This window comes from Tachypleus tridentatus, chromosome 1 (assembly GCF_004210375.1).
Source record: "Tachypleus tridentatus isolate NWPU-2018 chromosome 1, ASM421037v1, whole genome shotgun sequence".
NCBI classification, from domain to species: Eukaryota; Metazoa; Arthropoda; class Merostomata; order Xiphosura; family Limulidae; genus Tachypleus; species Tachypleus tridentatus.
The window spans coordinates 89,032,749-89,049,531 of NC_134825.1; the positions used below are offsets into that span (position 1 = coordinate 89,032,749).

A 16,783-nucleotide genomic window follows, 5' to 3' on the forward strand; every position below is an offset into this window, starting at 1 on the left:
TTCTTGCAAACCCTAAAATTAGTTCTTATTTTCTATATAATTTATAATTTCTTTGTTCACTATTTCTTACTTTCTATATAAACGCATGGTTTCTTTGTCTACCGATGGTGTATAGCAGCAAAAATTACTTACGAGTGTAATGTATAAAACTTGTATATCACTCAAGTATATTTAACGTAGCAAAAGACAAAACAGCTTGTCACTGTATTGTACAAAGTTACTGTATCATTCAAGTGTATTTAACGAAAAAAGAAAAATACAACGTGTGACAGTTGTGTATAAAGTTTACCATATCATCCAAGCGTACCTAGCGTAGTAAAATAAAGAATAAACAAACTCGTGACTGGGGTATATAAAGTTTACTGTATCTTAAGTATTTGTCCTCAGCTGGTACAGCGGTAAGTCACGGATTTACAACGCTAAATCCAGGGGTTTGATTACTCTTGGTGGACTCAGCAGATTGCTTAATGTGACTTTGCTATAAGAAAACACACACTTAAGTATTTAACGAAGCAAAAACAAACTAGTAAATGTTACATATAAAGTTTACCATATTATCCCAGCGGTACTTAAAAAGATTGTCAAGTGTGACAAATAATTATGGTACGTATACTTAAGACACTTAAGATAAGTTGCAAACGTAATGTAACAACACATTTATCAAGAGCTTCTAAATCGTTTTAGGTTTTATTACTGAGGTATCACTACTAGAAGAACATAAATATCATCAAGAAGGATTGCTTATCTACTGGACTTATAAACGCCAACTAAATAAATTTTGGAAATTAGGTAACAATGAACATTTTTGTTTTCATAACTTATGGTTTTGAAAGTTTAAAACAATAATAAACAAGCAACAGACCCGGTATGGCCATGTGGTTAGGGAGCTTGATTTGCAATCCGAGGGTCGCTAGTTCGAATCCCTGTCACATCACACATGCACACCCTTTCAGCCGAGGGGTTTAGTAATGTCACGGTCAATCACCTTATTCGTTGGTAAGAGAATTGGTGGATAGTGATGACTATAGTCTTACACTGATAAATTAGCGACAGCTAGCAAACTAGGTAGAAAATAATTAAGATATGTTATTAAAGTATTTTCCAACCAAATATAGAAAGAAATCCAATGCTCATTTTGCCAACTTAAATGTTGAATTTCATTGTTATAATTCACAATCCCTCTAAAATATATGTAATATTCCTTAAAGTCCTGTAACTTTGTTGTTGTCGTTTTTTAAACTACTAAAAGCATATTTCTTGAGTATTTCAATTTAAATAGAATATCTTCTATATTAGATTACGAGATTTTTTGGATCTACTATTTTTAAAAAGTAAAACTTGAAATAAGGTTTATTAAAAAGTGTTTCTACAATAATTAACCCATAGGTACATTGTAAACAAAGAGACTTCTCTACTTCTGTCGTTTATTGTGTTTTTGTTGTTTTTTTTTGGTACTACGCGAATTTTTGCAACTATACCTACAAATCATGTATTCACGTACAGAAAGTGACACCCTGATTGCCACCAATAACAAACATATTTTACCGTACGTATGAAACTTGTTTTAAGTAATTCATAGTAATGTACTAAAGCAAGTTCCAAGTACGTAGAATAAGTCTATGAAAAACGTCTTACATGAAGTACAGTCTATCATCAAAATCTTATTTTGGGTTTTTGAAGACATAATGATGATGTAAAAAACAATCCAACGTTGCTTGAGTATCACAGACTTTGTGTCGTTGACAATTATTAACCTTGAGGATCCCTTAACTATCTAACTTTCTTTACCCTAACACAGGATAAACTCATCTTCTTTCTTTTCACAAGTGTACTGTTGAATATAATACCAAATAGAATACCTAGAAACGAAATAATATTTGTGTTAAACTGTAGTAGTAAACTAAATCATTTAGTGATTAGCTCCCGGTTTAACAGCAGAAAGTCCTCGGATTTATATCGTTAAAATAAGGAGCTCGATTCCCCTTGATGAACACAGTAGCTTGGCTGTAAGAAAACACACAGGAATCTCTTCAATGATAAGCGTTCAAACTAAACGTTTCTAAAAGGCTGTCATGATTTGAGACCCGTTTCCGCTCTGCACTATTCAGTTAGACTAGAGTAGCCCAAGATTTGGGAATAGGCGATGTTGATTATCTCGGTTTCCCTCTAATATTTCACTTCAAAGCTAGAAGTGGTTATAGTGGCAAATAGCCTACTAGTATATCTCTTTGAAAAATTCTGAAACAAACAAACTTAAAAAAAAATTTATATATAACACTTCAATATTATCCCTTCAATTTTGGGGGACTGTATAATAATAAAACCGTTGAAGGAATTAAAAATGTGGAAAATCAGTTCATCTTAAAAGTTCTAGTTTAAACGCTAATAGATAGCGAACCATTAAAAATGAATAGGCTTAAAAGTTAGGCCTAAAATGTTAAGCAACATGCAAATTTGTTTCAAATTCCTTTCAGTTTGTCCATTCTGGATTCAGTAATGTTCAAATAAAATCAAAACAGGTAATCGAATCTAAAAGGGTTAAATTGTTTTATCTGATACTCTCAACATACTTTTTTTTTGTAACTATTTTAAATATATATATGTTCCATATCAAAGTATTATGTTTCTTTTAAATAGGTTATGTTCACACAGGTAATTATGTATAAGTAACAAAATAAATTATGAAGACATTTTATCAAACAATATTTACTAAAGTGTTCAATCATTATTAAAGAATTTAATTTATAAACCATCAGCCCAAAGTTAAAATTTGCTAACAAATTTTCCATTATGAATATATATATATATATGTACTAGTGTGCACTTGAGCAAATATTTTGTACGAACCTCTTCTAATGTTAGTTTTTACCTCGGTGGACACAGCTGACAGCCCGATACGGTTTTGCTATGAAAATAAAATACACACACTCTAATGGTAGTTCTTAGACGATTAGTTAATCCCAAAACTCCTGAGGTGTAATTCACTAAGCTATGAGCTACCTTCTGGGCCAAATGAAGTGTAATATTTTCTATTATTCCAGCAAACTTCACTAAAGAAGGCAATCTTGTCAAATCACGTGGTCCAGCTTCAATATTGATTTACTCTCTCCTTTGACACAGCGAGAAAGGAGCAATATGTGACGCAAAGAATTCTGGGAGATCGTCGCTCGACCCTAGCTAGTAATATCCGAATACCTGACAGTACAAGAGTTACTAAGAAAGTAACCACAAGTATCTTCTGTGTTATTAATAATTCTTACTGTTAAGCGATAAAAATTAATTTTTTATTTCGTTATTCTTAGCATCTTACTTAATTTTCCTTTTTTGCTTAAAGTGTTTTATAAAATAAAGTAAAATATAATTTTACTGCTGAGTGTAATCCAGGTCCTGCAGCACTCCTGTATAATTTGATCTTAAATGAAAAAAAAATACCCAACATAAGATTGTTGGTTGTCTCCGCCCATTTGGCACGTTGTAATTTACACAAGGTAAATACCTTTTTAAACTCAGTTAGTTATTTAACCATCAGTGTTAAAACGTAGATTTTCTTAAGGATTGATATAAATACGTCTATACTTTACTGAATTAGCAAACTGCTTAATCTTTAATGACATAAGAGTATGTGTTATACTAATTTTGTTAGACAATACTATTATTAATTGAATGGTGCTATAAATAAGTGTATTGTTTTCTAAACATTATATATATTTGGTCTAATGTGTACTTTGATTTGTACAAGCTTGTATTTTTACTAGGATTTGCTATATAATATTATTTTACATCTTGTAGCATTCTAAATTTCTCACTAGAAACTTTATGAGGCTTTCTTAACTTGATAGTTAAGTATGGTTTCGTTTATTTGTTCTTTTTGTTCTTAAGAATCTTTGTAATTTTAATAATTCATGCAACATTCTCTATAGTTACATAGCTCAGTCTGACTACGAAAACATAATACTAAAACACTAGTTTATACACAGACAGTTATTTTTCATCAAACTATAAAAACCCTTTTTTAAAATAATTTTAGCTTTTAGGAACCACAGAGTTAAACAGCTTTATTACAAAACACTCCCTTTCAGTTATGGTTTCCAGAGAGAACAACTGACAGCGGGTATAATTCAAGGATAGATTAATAAATAAAATGATTTACATTGACAAACTACCAAACAAATATACCAACATTATTGGTTCGCAGTAATGTTCCATACATACTGCAATTGATATCGCAACAATATATTATCTTGAAAGAAACTATAGCATTCAATTAAAAATGATTTGTGTAATTAGTTTACTTAAACCTTATAAACTTGTAGCTGATCGTTTGAATGTATAAGGTCAAAACTAAAGGTTATCTCAAGGAAAATAAATGTCTTTCATAGTCGCAATGTATTTCTAAAGTAAAGTAAATGTATAGAATCCACAGAAAGAAATAAGGAAAAAAAGACTTACTTGTTATTGCACCAAATTACACGACGAACTATCTACAAAAAAAAACACAAATTTAAGACTTACTATTTCTTAAGCTCATTGCCAAATCACAGAAAACACAAATCAAAACAATAGAATTAGGCATCTTCAAGATTATAATTACAGATTAGCTTCGAATTTCAGTTTATATGAAATATTTCTTTGGATACGACAGAAAATTTTATAGCAGCGAAGGCAATAGCCATACGAAAATGAAGTAAACATAAAATTAGTACACTAATTTAAAAGTGTTTAGTGTATTCTGTAACGGGGAAAAATGCAATATTTCAACGTTGTAAGGTTCAAGTGTATTTCTTTTCAATTTTATTTCACTTTTACAATTTAATGAAACTGAGGTTTATTCCAGAGCTTAATTTACATGACTTCTTTAGCCAGTTGGTTATTTATTCTAAGAATTTTGTATGTTAATGCTTTAAGTTAAGGAACTTTGATTCTTGCCTTCAGTTTGGAACGAGTTTCAGTCATATATTTTCACCAAAGAAAACTGAAGGAATCTTTTATAAAGTGTAATTATAAATATTCTTGCAGCGAAAACTTCCTGGTGTCATTATTTCCGTACAGTAGCCAGAATATCTCTCATCAAAATATTCAAAGTAGGTGATTCTATAACTGATCACAGTCACATATAATATTCTGTGCGTTTAGAAAATGCTTACCTAAACGTTTAAGATAATTCAAGTGAATATACTATGGATTAAAGAAAGCTAGAAATTATCGGAAACAAGAAATGTTTTCGTGAATATTTGAAAGTTTTCAGACTTTGAAAACGTACGCTCTAGAAACGGAAAACGATTTGTTAAATCGACAGTTTCATTTCTTTAGCAAAAAATATTTTGAGCATTTTTAGTAAGCAAAAGATTACAGCACTTAGTGCGTGAACATTCGTCCTGTTTACAGCACTTAGTGCGTGAACATTCGTCCTGTTTGCTGTATTACAAAAGAAAGATGAGCACACCTGTCAGCAAGAATCTGTCGTGTTTGGAGTCTGATCTCATTTCTGTGCAGTTGGAAATTCATAAATAACATACATCGGCGATGAACTGATGATATAGTTGCATGAAAATAAGGAACATAGATTCTGACTGTCTAAATAAAACTATAAACTGTTTTAGTGGTTGTGAAGCATACATCTGTGTAATGGCATATCTGTGTTGTGCTCACACCACAGGGATCGAACCACGCATTTTAGAGTATGAGCCCTTAAATTTACCGATAAACCAACGGGAAGTAAACTATACAGAAATCATTCATGTACCATCAATATCTCCAAAATTAATAACATTATTCAGTGCATAATATGTTTGGTGACTGACACGTACATCTATCCATGTTTTCAATCGTTAACGCTTTCTATTTTGTACATGACAATGACAGGTCCCCCACTAATACAGTGGTGAGTCTACAGATTTACAACACTAAAATCAGGGCTCGATTTCCATCGATGAACCCATTAGATAGCCCGATGTGGCTTTGCTATAAGAAAACACATACAATATAAATTCAACAAAGAAAAGATTATTTTTTGTACTGAAGTTATTTGCCCTGATTAGCCCTGGTATTGAGTGATAGGACTCTTAGGTGCTGGATATAGAAGTTGTAGCGAGGTTCACGTATTTTAACACAACCTACTTTGCTTTCACTTACGAGTCCTTAGAAAGTAGTTCCCCTGCTTGTACAGCGGGAACTCTAAGAATTTACAACGCTAAAATCACGGGTTCAATTCCCAATACCATTACCACCACGTATTTGTAAAGTGTAGCTTCTGTATCCTTTACGTATCCAGTAAGCACTTGTGCGTAAATACAAGTCAACTCGTATTAATTCTACACTGTATAAAGTTGTAACCTAGGACAAAACTTATATTTGTGTTTCCCAAGCACAAGCTTGTGGGAACTATAACACAACAGATTCTGTAAACACAAGCTTGTGGGAACTATAACACAACTGATTCTGTTAGCCATATAAACACAAAAGTTTTCTATCAACACAATTGAGGTGAGATTTTCAATTCAAAATTATATTCATTAAATTAGATTATTATGCTGTGAATCTCATTTGTATAACGAGATACAGTGTGAACTATTCAGGAGCAACACATGATCGTGCCTTAAATCTCACAGAAACCCATTCATGGACGCTGCTTTAAGTGGCTTCACTGATAAGTGTTTAAATGAAAGAGCATGGGTGCCCATTTCATTTACCACCTGCTTGAGAGTGATACAGTTGTACTGATATGTTGTGAACAGCGGAGGTAATTTTTACAAACGTTACTTGTCTCGCTTTTCAAGAAGAAGATTCTTCTACAATATGATGTTTACTATTGCCTGGACAACGTGGAAGTATTTTGCCACTGACCTTTATATTCGCGGATTGTCAACCATTGCAAGACGCCTCATTTTGCTTATTATGGCTGGGGTTAAGTGCAGGTCGCTGTCTGGATAGTCCTTTGGCCCTAAGGTAATCCGTACCGATTTGTTTTCCAACACCGTTTAAAACAATGGATATCTCCCTTTTGTTAATTTCAAATACCCAATATAACTCATCTTTATTAGGTAAGTGTATGGTTATTTTTGCGTCTGAAGGAACTGCTACAAATTATTTCAAAAAGCAATCAATATTCGTTGGCATCGCATTATCTACGAAACACCAAACAAATGCAAAAATATAATTATGATACATACTACTTCCCCTCGACTTTATATTGACTGTGGTTGTCACGTGACTTGCGGGTTTGCATATTCAAAATCGTTCTTAACTGTATGTGTGTGTGTGTGTCTGGGTGTCCATGTAGATGTATATATGATAAGTACTTTGTAACACCATATTAAAGTGCTCTCTACAAATAACTGATAACACGTGATAGTATAAATTATCACTGATCGTATATATATTTTATACTTTACGTTACACTACATCAAGCAGTATAGTTATGTTTAGCTCATGTCCCTTCTATTATTAATTCGACTGCTAAATATTAGAGAGTATTAATTCTTTTTCACCTTGAGTTTTACAACAAAAACTATACTCTAGTTGGATACACATTATCACGTTTTGTATGGTCTACGAAAATGTTTTTTTTTTACCCGTAGATAATCGTAGAACTTAGATAGTTTCTCCTTTACTATAAATCCTCATAAAACCTAGATAATTGTTAAGAGAAAACAGAATAATTAGAAAACATTTATGGAAACTTCAGTGACTGTGTTTCTAGTAAACTCGCGCGGCCTGCCACAGGTGAAAATTGAAACGTTATACAGAATATAAACTTTTACAGAAGGGATATGCGAACATGCTATGAACAATCAAAAATTAGGCTATTATAAATGGAAATACTCTTCACACCTTCAGTTTACTATGACTTGACTTATCTCTCTCTAGAGAAAAATATTTTCTTTGGTTGTGCGTATGCATTAGGCACTGCAGACAACATAGAGCAGCCAGAATAGGAAAATTATAGAATAATGCCATATGTTTCATTTGTTTCTTACGTGAAATAGTAAAATGTGTCAGAACGAAATACAGCGCTTTTTTGGTTTATTTTTTATTTTTGAGTTTTACCAAAATCTGTCAGTGGTTGTCATTTTCTTGTTAAAGTGTATATATATTAAGTCTTTCATTTTTGCATGCAATTTTAATAGTGATCCTAATAGCAAATACTTTAGACTTTATCCAATTGTGTTTTTTAACTACGTACGTAACACTCATATATGAAATACTTGAATAATTTCTGTTTTCTGATAGAGTTACAACAGTATGCTATGGTCCTGTCTGTTTCCTTCGTTAAAACTAATTTAACCAGTTATATATTGTATTAAACAATGCACAACTACAAAGTTTGAATCTTTTTAGGGAGAATCACAATGGAACAAGTAATAACGTTTAACAGTTCAAGTAGAAATTACTTGTAAAGCAATTGAATTAACTGTATATTAACAGCGTTATTTCAAAGTTGAAGAATAGCCAAGTTCGTATTTACTTAATGTTCGTACTAGCCAAAGGTTGGCGGATCTAGCATGTGAAAGGACAGATGTAACTAAAATTATTTTTGGACACTTGTGTAAAATCACAGATAAATACAGCTAAAAACAACAACTTTTTGTTGGTTTACACAAAATAAATAATTCATATTCGAGACTATGTGTATTTACTTATAATTGTTAAATAGTTTGTTTATTTTAGTGCTACGTGATGCTCTTCAAGAAACTAGTCGTTCTTGAGTTCATACTGATATACGAGGGAATGAAGCACCCACCGCTAACCCTTGTACTTCTGTAGTCAAAAAATAGATTTTACCATCACTTTTATAAAACGCCCATAGCCCCAAGCAACAAAGCGCGATTTTGCAGTAAGGGGAAACGAACTGCACACCCTCCTAGTAAGAGTCCAATACGCTCACCACTACGCCAGATGATTCTGAACGAAATGAGACAAAGATATTATATTAATTTAGTTCATAGTAAAAAGAACTACTATATTTTAATATCTTCTCTTTGCAGCTCTCTTTGGATGTAAGTGTGTTAATAAAAAACAACTAAATAATTTAGGACAATAAATTTAACATAATTCTCAGTTTAACTCAGTCGTAGATGTTATCTAACCTTCAAAATTAACGTTTTCTTTCTATGTTAGCACCAGCTGTGAAATCTTAATGTGTTCATATATTGATTTTTATTGCTGAATTCAGTGTTCTCATATAAAAATAAGCCAATTTTTTGCGGTTTTTTTATACCTATTGATGGAAGGCTGCTTAACATCTATTTACTTGGTGCAAAATTTATTCCACATTAAAATCTCAAGAGATTCCGACAAGTCTGTTTTCATCTGAGACCAACACTGTAACGATCCACATGTATAGAAGTAATGCCCGACCATAACGAGGACAAACAACAGAACAAAATATGATGAATGTTCAAAACTAAACCTTTCTTCAACGTTAGTGTACATTACCTACTGAGATGTATTGATATCTATTCTTTGTATAAATCTTCACAAAGTGGATCCACTGGAATAGTTAAGCTCAGGCAGTATCTTTGTTTTCTTTCATCGTTCGCATAATTGTGATGTGATCATGCTGAACGCCAAATGTGTTTCATGTTTTTGCAGCTCATTTGAATTAAGTATGAAGAACAAAAATGTATTTATCGAGCTCATCATGTTCCAATGTGCATGTTATTAAGAATCTATTTCTTTATTTTTTAACCAACAAGTTTACAAAAATATATTTCTTACATTTTTCTTGACTAAAGATGAAATCTATTCGCCAAATTACAAAAATGTTTTGCTTTCAGACAAACTTCCAAGTAGATAAACCAAAGCATTTTCATATAATTATCATGTGTTTGAAATCTTAAAATAAAAAGAAATTTCTTAATTATGAAGGAAACTAATTAGTTTCTCTTTTGTGAGTAAAATTCTAAAGAGTTGACATACAAATCTAAAAGTATTTTCATGTAAACTAAATATTTTTCTCTAAAGTCTCAGTTGTTACTCACAAAGGCTACAGGTGCTTTCTTTTAATCTTCATTCGTCTCTTAAATGTTTAAAAATTCAGTTTGCTTAGTTCACCATAACTCGTAGCATATGTATATTTAATAGTCAAAACATTTCTCGTTTTATATACATACAATATCCTATAGATATATACTGAGTGAAGTTTACAACGCCTCCTTACTGAATGTTTTTACTCTACGTTTCTAGACAACGTATATACACCTATATTTCTAATAGAGCATATTTGATGTTATCTTTTACAAAAGCAAACTTTTAAACATTGTTTTTTACCTGCAAATTATAGCTTAAAATCGAACGATTTTCTGTTCATTCATTGCCGTCCTTTCACGTTCTTGTGCATAAAATTTAACATTCAAACCTCAGACTCGAAAATAATATGAATTGAAACAGAATAATCTCCATGATTTTCTTGAAAAACAAAAACTTGCCGTCTAAGCAAATGAGTTGTAGTATCATGGCGTAAGTTGTACAACGTCCGTATCTTTCGAGTTGACAGTGAAGATTGGTTGTATGACAAAATCTAACTACAATTAACTCTCGTCATGATCGCATATAACGTGATATACTTTCTTTAACTGTATTGTATTTTGTTTTTCAGATATGGCAACTCAGTTGAAGAGCGGCTACATGCTTAAATATAAAAGTAAGTACATCATAACGTATTTTGAAGACCAATTCTTTCTGACCTATTAATTATACTTTCATACTCCTTAGTTTTGTCTGATTGCATAGACTGTATAATAGGTAGTTGAATTATAGAGTTTTAGTAGGTTTAAATAAGTTATAATTGATATTTGATATGCAAAGAACATATATAAACGTGATACATTTTTATATATATTGAAGTTAAAGTACAAAAACCGCAGTGTTAAAATGTAAAGTTTATTGTTCTGTATAGCAAGTAAAATACGTAAAAAATATGTTTTCCTTGAAATTAAACTGTTTTTTTTTTTGAGGGAAAAGGAATAGAATATTGACACTGTCCCCCATGAATTGGATTTTGAAGTGAAAAACATTATGCTATTAAATATTGATTAAAATGTAAGTTTAACTACTCATAAGCGGATAACTAAAAGGTGGTAGCGCACGTAGGTTTGTAAATATAAGACATAAACGTCAATATCATAAGTTTGACAGTGTGAAAAGCACAGATATCAGTTTCTTTTTCATTTTTACTACAGTTTTCTTTGTCATACATATTCCGGTAGTTAACATCACACGTTTCACTTAAATGTTGAAGTTTATAGGTGATAAAAATATTTGTTTGTTGATTTTTATATAAATATTTCCTCATTAGTTCTTTTTGAAAACTCATTCAAGTTATATATGCATTAACAAATCAGCGTGGGCTTGCTTTACATGTTTTGTTTCGACTATGATTTAACGATCAAACTAGAATCTAAGCAGTACAGTCAATACATTCTTTTCTCCAAAAGATCAATAGGCAGTCGTATGGTATCATATCATCTAAGTGGAACATTGTATTGTTTTTTTATTGTTTAAAAGGGGCACGTGACCTAAATGAGATGGTGAAATGTTTCTTTCTCATCTCATAACGTGGTGGTTTCATCGCTCAACTCGCAACCTACGAGTTGCGGTTTCGAATCCCTGTCACCGAAAACGCTCGCCCATTCAACCATTCAGGTGATATAATTTTACGATCAATCCCACTGTCCATTTGTAAAAGAGTAACTCAAGAAATGGTTTGTGAATAGTGTTGACTGGCTGTATTCTCTCTAGTCTATCGTTGTTAAATTATGAAAGGCTAATGCAGAAAGCACTGGAATAGGTTTGAATGAAATTATAAACAAACCAACACTTTTATTTAGTCCCTCGGCAGACCAGCGATATGTTTATGGACTTGCAAAGCTAAAATCTAGGGTTTGATACCCCGTCGTGGATGTATCATAAATAGCCCATTGCGTAGCTTTGCTATAAAAACGCCAGTTATCTTTGTGTCTAAAGAGTTAAAAAAAGAAGTCGTACAGTATCCGTCTAGGAACATATTTCTTAAGAAGAACAGTTCAACTTTTCGTTATCTTCAAATAAACTAATACATGAGGTACTGAACTAGTAGCGTGTTACTCAAACAACGGAATACTGAAAGTTTTTTATCTGCATGGAGCCTAAACGAGAAGATGTACAAGTTTATTTTTTTATTTAGAGGGATATAATAAGATTCATTATATCTACACAGTAAAACCTAACATGGATTTTGTTTAAAAGGGCCAATCATGAAGCATTTATTATCAGTTTAGATACATTAAGTAAGAAGATTAGAGCAACATTTTCATTTTCTTTAAAGAATCAACCATAAGTAAGACAGTGTGATTCTACATGTTTACAGTTTACTGGTCCAATAAACTTGTAACACTTTGTTTAGTTGTGCTTGATTTGAATGTTCGGTCAGAGCTACACAAGGGTTACGTGCACAAAACCACCCCTAATTTTAAGTGATAGTCTAAACGGAAAGCAGCTAGTAAACAGTATCTACTACCAACTCTTGGCCTGCTCTCGTCAAATAATGAAATTTGATTTATCACTCTTATAACGCATCGACGGTTCCACATGGGAGAACTTTTTTTTTTTAACAAGAGAACATGAACAAGCTAAACACTAGGCTTAAACAAGTGAATTTAACTTGGTAGTATTTATAAAGTTTATCTGCCGAAGCTGTAAAAGACGAAAATATGTAACTAAATATAAATCATAAAGAAAAAAATATTGTTACCTAGTAATACAGTGATTTTAATATGCCTACGATAGGATAGACAAATAGTGTAGAGAGTATTTCAACAATTTGTAGGTAACCAGTTTAACTAGGGAATATAAATGAATACAGAAGTTGAACTAATTCATAAACACATATAATGAAGCATTTTCCTATAACGTTATTTCAATTTATTCAGAAACAGCACCAGTAAGTTTCCAATAGATCACAGTGAATAGATTAAATAAAATATGTGTAGACCAGTGACTGACAGAGAAAACAAAAGTCTACATTAAAGATGTGTGGCTGTAATTAAACACCTGTATTATCAGATATAGTGTCTACTTGTAGGAAGGGAAAAGCACATGATCAATAAATAAGGCCAATAACACTGAATACAAAGTATTTCAAGAGAAGTGCAACTAGACGGGTATAAACAATAAAGTCACTGTGAGTACTGAGAAGATGACACAGACAAATATAAATCCTTTTAACAATAAAGTATATTGAAATACACTTGTTTTCTCTAAAATAATTCAAAAATGAAAATGATAAATGCATATATACTCGTCTTCCTAAGAAGTGATATATTCAAGTATATAAGTTTCTTTGAGAAGTACAAGTCACAAAATGGTACAACCACTTAGTATCCGTATATCTTTGAAAAGTACAGTCAGAGAGTGGTACATCTATATAGTTTCCATGCTTTCTTGAAAAAAAACAAGTTAGAGTGTGGTGCATCCATGTAGTATCTATGTTTTCTTCATAAATATAAGTCATGGAATGCTAAATCCAGGTACTATCTATGTTTCCTTCAGAAATATGAGTTACAGAGTGATATGTCCAATTAGTGTTTATGTTTCCTTCAAAAGTAAAAATCAGAGAGTGATACATCTAGGCAATATCCGTATTTCCTTCAGAAATACAAAATAGTTATTGTACATCTATGTATTATCCATGTTTTCTTGGGAAAGACAAGTTTAGCGAATGGTACATCTAGGCGGTATCTATATCTCGTTCAGAAATATGGTTATAGAGTGATATCTTCGGAAAGTTTTTGTATATCCTTCAAGCGTACAAGTTAGGGAGTTATATATCTAGACAGTATCCGTGTTTCCTTAAGAAGTAGAATTATAGAATGGTACATTTAGTTAGTATCCGTGTTTTCTTTAGCAGTATGAATTGTAGAGTGGTTTGTTTGTTTGTTTTTGAATTTCGCGCAAAATTGCACGAGGTCTATCTGCGCTAGCCGTCCCTAATTTAGCAGTATAAGACTAAAGGAAAGGCTGTTACTCAGCACCACCCACCACCAACTCTTTTATAAACGAATAGTATATTGACCGTAACGTCTAACGCCCTACAGCTGAAAGTTTGGTGTGACCGTGATTCGAACCCGTCACCCTCAGATTATGAGTCAAGAGCTCTAACAACCTGGCCATGCCGGTCCATGAAGAGTAGTACTTCCGATCAATATTCATGTTTTTTTGAGAATTTCAGGTTACAGAGTGGTACATCCAGACAGTATCAGTATTTCCTTAAGAGGTACACTGCTGGCCAAACTCTTAAGGCCAATGAACATACAGAAAAAATAAGCATTTTGCGTTGTTAGACTCAACCACTTATTTGAGTAGAGCTTTGAAAGATGAAAATAAGAAAAGGGTAAATAAAAAAAAAAAAATTTTTTAGCATTTAATAGTGAAAATGTGAACACTATGAAATTAGCCTAAATACTAGCTGGTCAAAAGTTTAAGACCATACCAAAAAGAAGTCCTAAACAGGGTAGGAAATGCACAACAAGAGGTCTTAGTAGTTAGTTGCATGGCCGTCATTGCAAATAACTGCAAACATTCGCTTTGGGATGGTCGATATAAGTGTTTGCAGAAGGCTGGCTGGAATGTTATTTCAAATGGTGAAGATGGTTTCACAAACATTATACTGTTTGGAATTGACGTTTATTTCTATAGACTTCCCTTGCCATCTACCCCAAACATTTTCAATGGGGTTTAGTTCGAGCGAACACGTTGAATGGTCCAAAAGAATCACGTTATTCGCCATGGAAAAGTCCTTTGTCCTGCGGGCATTGTGGATTGCAGCGTTGTCCTGCTGAAAGATCCAGTCATTTCCACACAAGCGAGGGCCTTCAGGCAATAAGGATGCTCTCTCCAACATGCCAATGTTGCCAGCTGCTGTTTGACGCCCCTGTATGACCTGAAGTTCCATTGTTCCATGGAAGAAGAAAGCATGATCGAACCTCCTCCACTGTGTCGCGTAGAAAATGTCTCCGGTGGGATACCCTTATCGTGCAAGTAACGTTGGAAGCCATTTGGACCATCCAGGTTAAATTTTTTCTCATCAGAGAATAAAACCTTCTTCCACTTTTCTACGTCTAATGTTTGGTGCTTCTCAGTAAAGTTTAACAGAGCTGTTTTGTGATGTGTAAGGAGGCGTGGCCTTTGAAGACGTTTACGGTTTTTAAAGCCTTTCTCTTGTAGATGCCGTCTTATTGTTCTTGAGCTGCATTCTGCGTCCGTAAGGGCCTTAATCTGGTTCGACGATCGGCTGGTGTCTTGCCGGACAACCCGTCGAATGCTCCTGCTCAACGCCGGCGAAATTTTCTTGGGCCGACCATTTGAAATTCTCGTTCCGTATCCCTCAGGGTCTTTTAAGAAATTTGCAACAGCAGTTTTACTACGCCCAATCTCACCAGCAATGGCACGTTGAGAGAGACCTTGCTTTTGCAGCTCAACAATTATGCCACGTTCAAACTCTGTCAACTTTTTAGCCTTTGCCATGTTTTTATCCAATGTAACACAGGAGATGTCAGTGGGAGATGTTGACATCGCTAATGCTTAAACACAAATGACTAAATTTCGTTACATATTTACCGATTAACACTTCGTGTCAGTATAGTCTTGAACTTTTGACCAGCTAGTATTTAGGCTAATTTCATAATGTTCACATTTTCCCTATTAAATGCTAAAAAAAAAGATTTTTATTTTTAATTTCCCTTTTCTTATTTTCATCTTTCGAAGCTCTACTTAAATAAGTGGTTGAGTCTAACAACGCAAAATGCATATTTTTTCTTTGTGTTCATTGGTCTTAAGATTTTGGCCAGCAGTGTACCTACAGATATCTTCGATATAATATACATATATTGGTTGAGGAAAAAACTAACAATATTATTATTATCACCACAACTGTAGAGAAAATATAATCTGTAATTTGGGCCGAAAGGAGTGAAAAGTAAGAAAATTTATTTATCGAAACCTGTGAAATAATTTAAGATTTCGATATATATATTTCCTATGTTTATTTTAAGTTACAGTGATACATCCAGGCAGCATCCGTGTCTCCTCAATATGTATAAAGTAAAGAGTGATACATCCAGAGAGTATGCATAAATCCTTGAGAAACACAATTTAAAGTGTGATATACACATTTATAGACTCAAGTACAATTGCAATCACAATGATTTTACTTACAATAAACTACGAATGAAAGAGAAACATTTGCTTTAAGATTTTATTTCCAGCATCTTGAAGTAAATATTTTCTATTAATATAATTTACTACCAAATGTGTTAATAAATAACCTTAACTCCATTTCTTTTTCTGATTCACGAATTAATTAACGGCCCGGCATGGCCAGGTGGGTTAAGGTGTGCGACTCGTAATCTGAGGGTCGCGGGTTCGCATCCCAATCGCACCAAACATGCTCGGCTTTTCAGCCGTGGAGGCGTTATAATGTGACGGTCAATCCCACTATTCATTAGTAAAACAATAGCTCAAGAGTTGGCTGCCTAGCTGCCAACATCGCTTGGCTTTTGTGTGATTGTTTAGGCTTCAAAAAAGCTTTAGCCCTGCTGAAGATGCTTTAGTTTGTTTGACTAGCTGCCTTCCCTCTAGTCTTACACTGCTAAACTAGAGACGGCTAGCTCAGATAGCCCTCAAGTTGCTTTGCGCGAAATTCAAAAACAAAACAAACGAATTAATTTGCAAAATAAATAAACTGCTTTTACATTTAAACATTTTTCAGCATGAAATTCCTATTTTCTTATGTGGTTGGTAAAACAGC

General features: G+C 33.0%; 1 protein-coding gene across 1 annotated transcript in view; it reads left to right on the forward strand.

Moving 5' to 3' along the window:
- Positions 1 to 3,306: 3,306 nt before the first annotated feature.
- Positions 3,307 to 16,783, forward strand: part of LOC143252221 (uncharacterized) — a 64,062-nt gene continuing 50,585 nt past the window's right edge. Inside the window, exons 1-2 of the mRNA XM_076504068.1 lie at positions 3,307 to 3,488; positions 10,598 to 10,642. Of these exons, the coding sequence (XP_076360183.1) occupies positions 10,600 to 10,642 (43 nt within the window). The 5' untranslated portion in view covers positions 3,307 to 3,488; positions 10,598 to 10,599. The remainder of the gene's footprint in view (positions 3,489 to 10,597; positions 10,643 to 16,783) is intronic.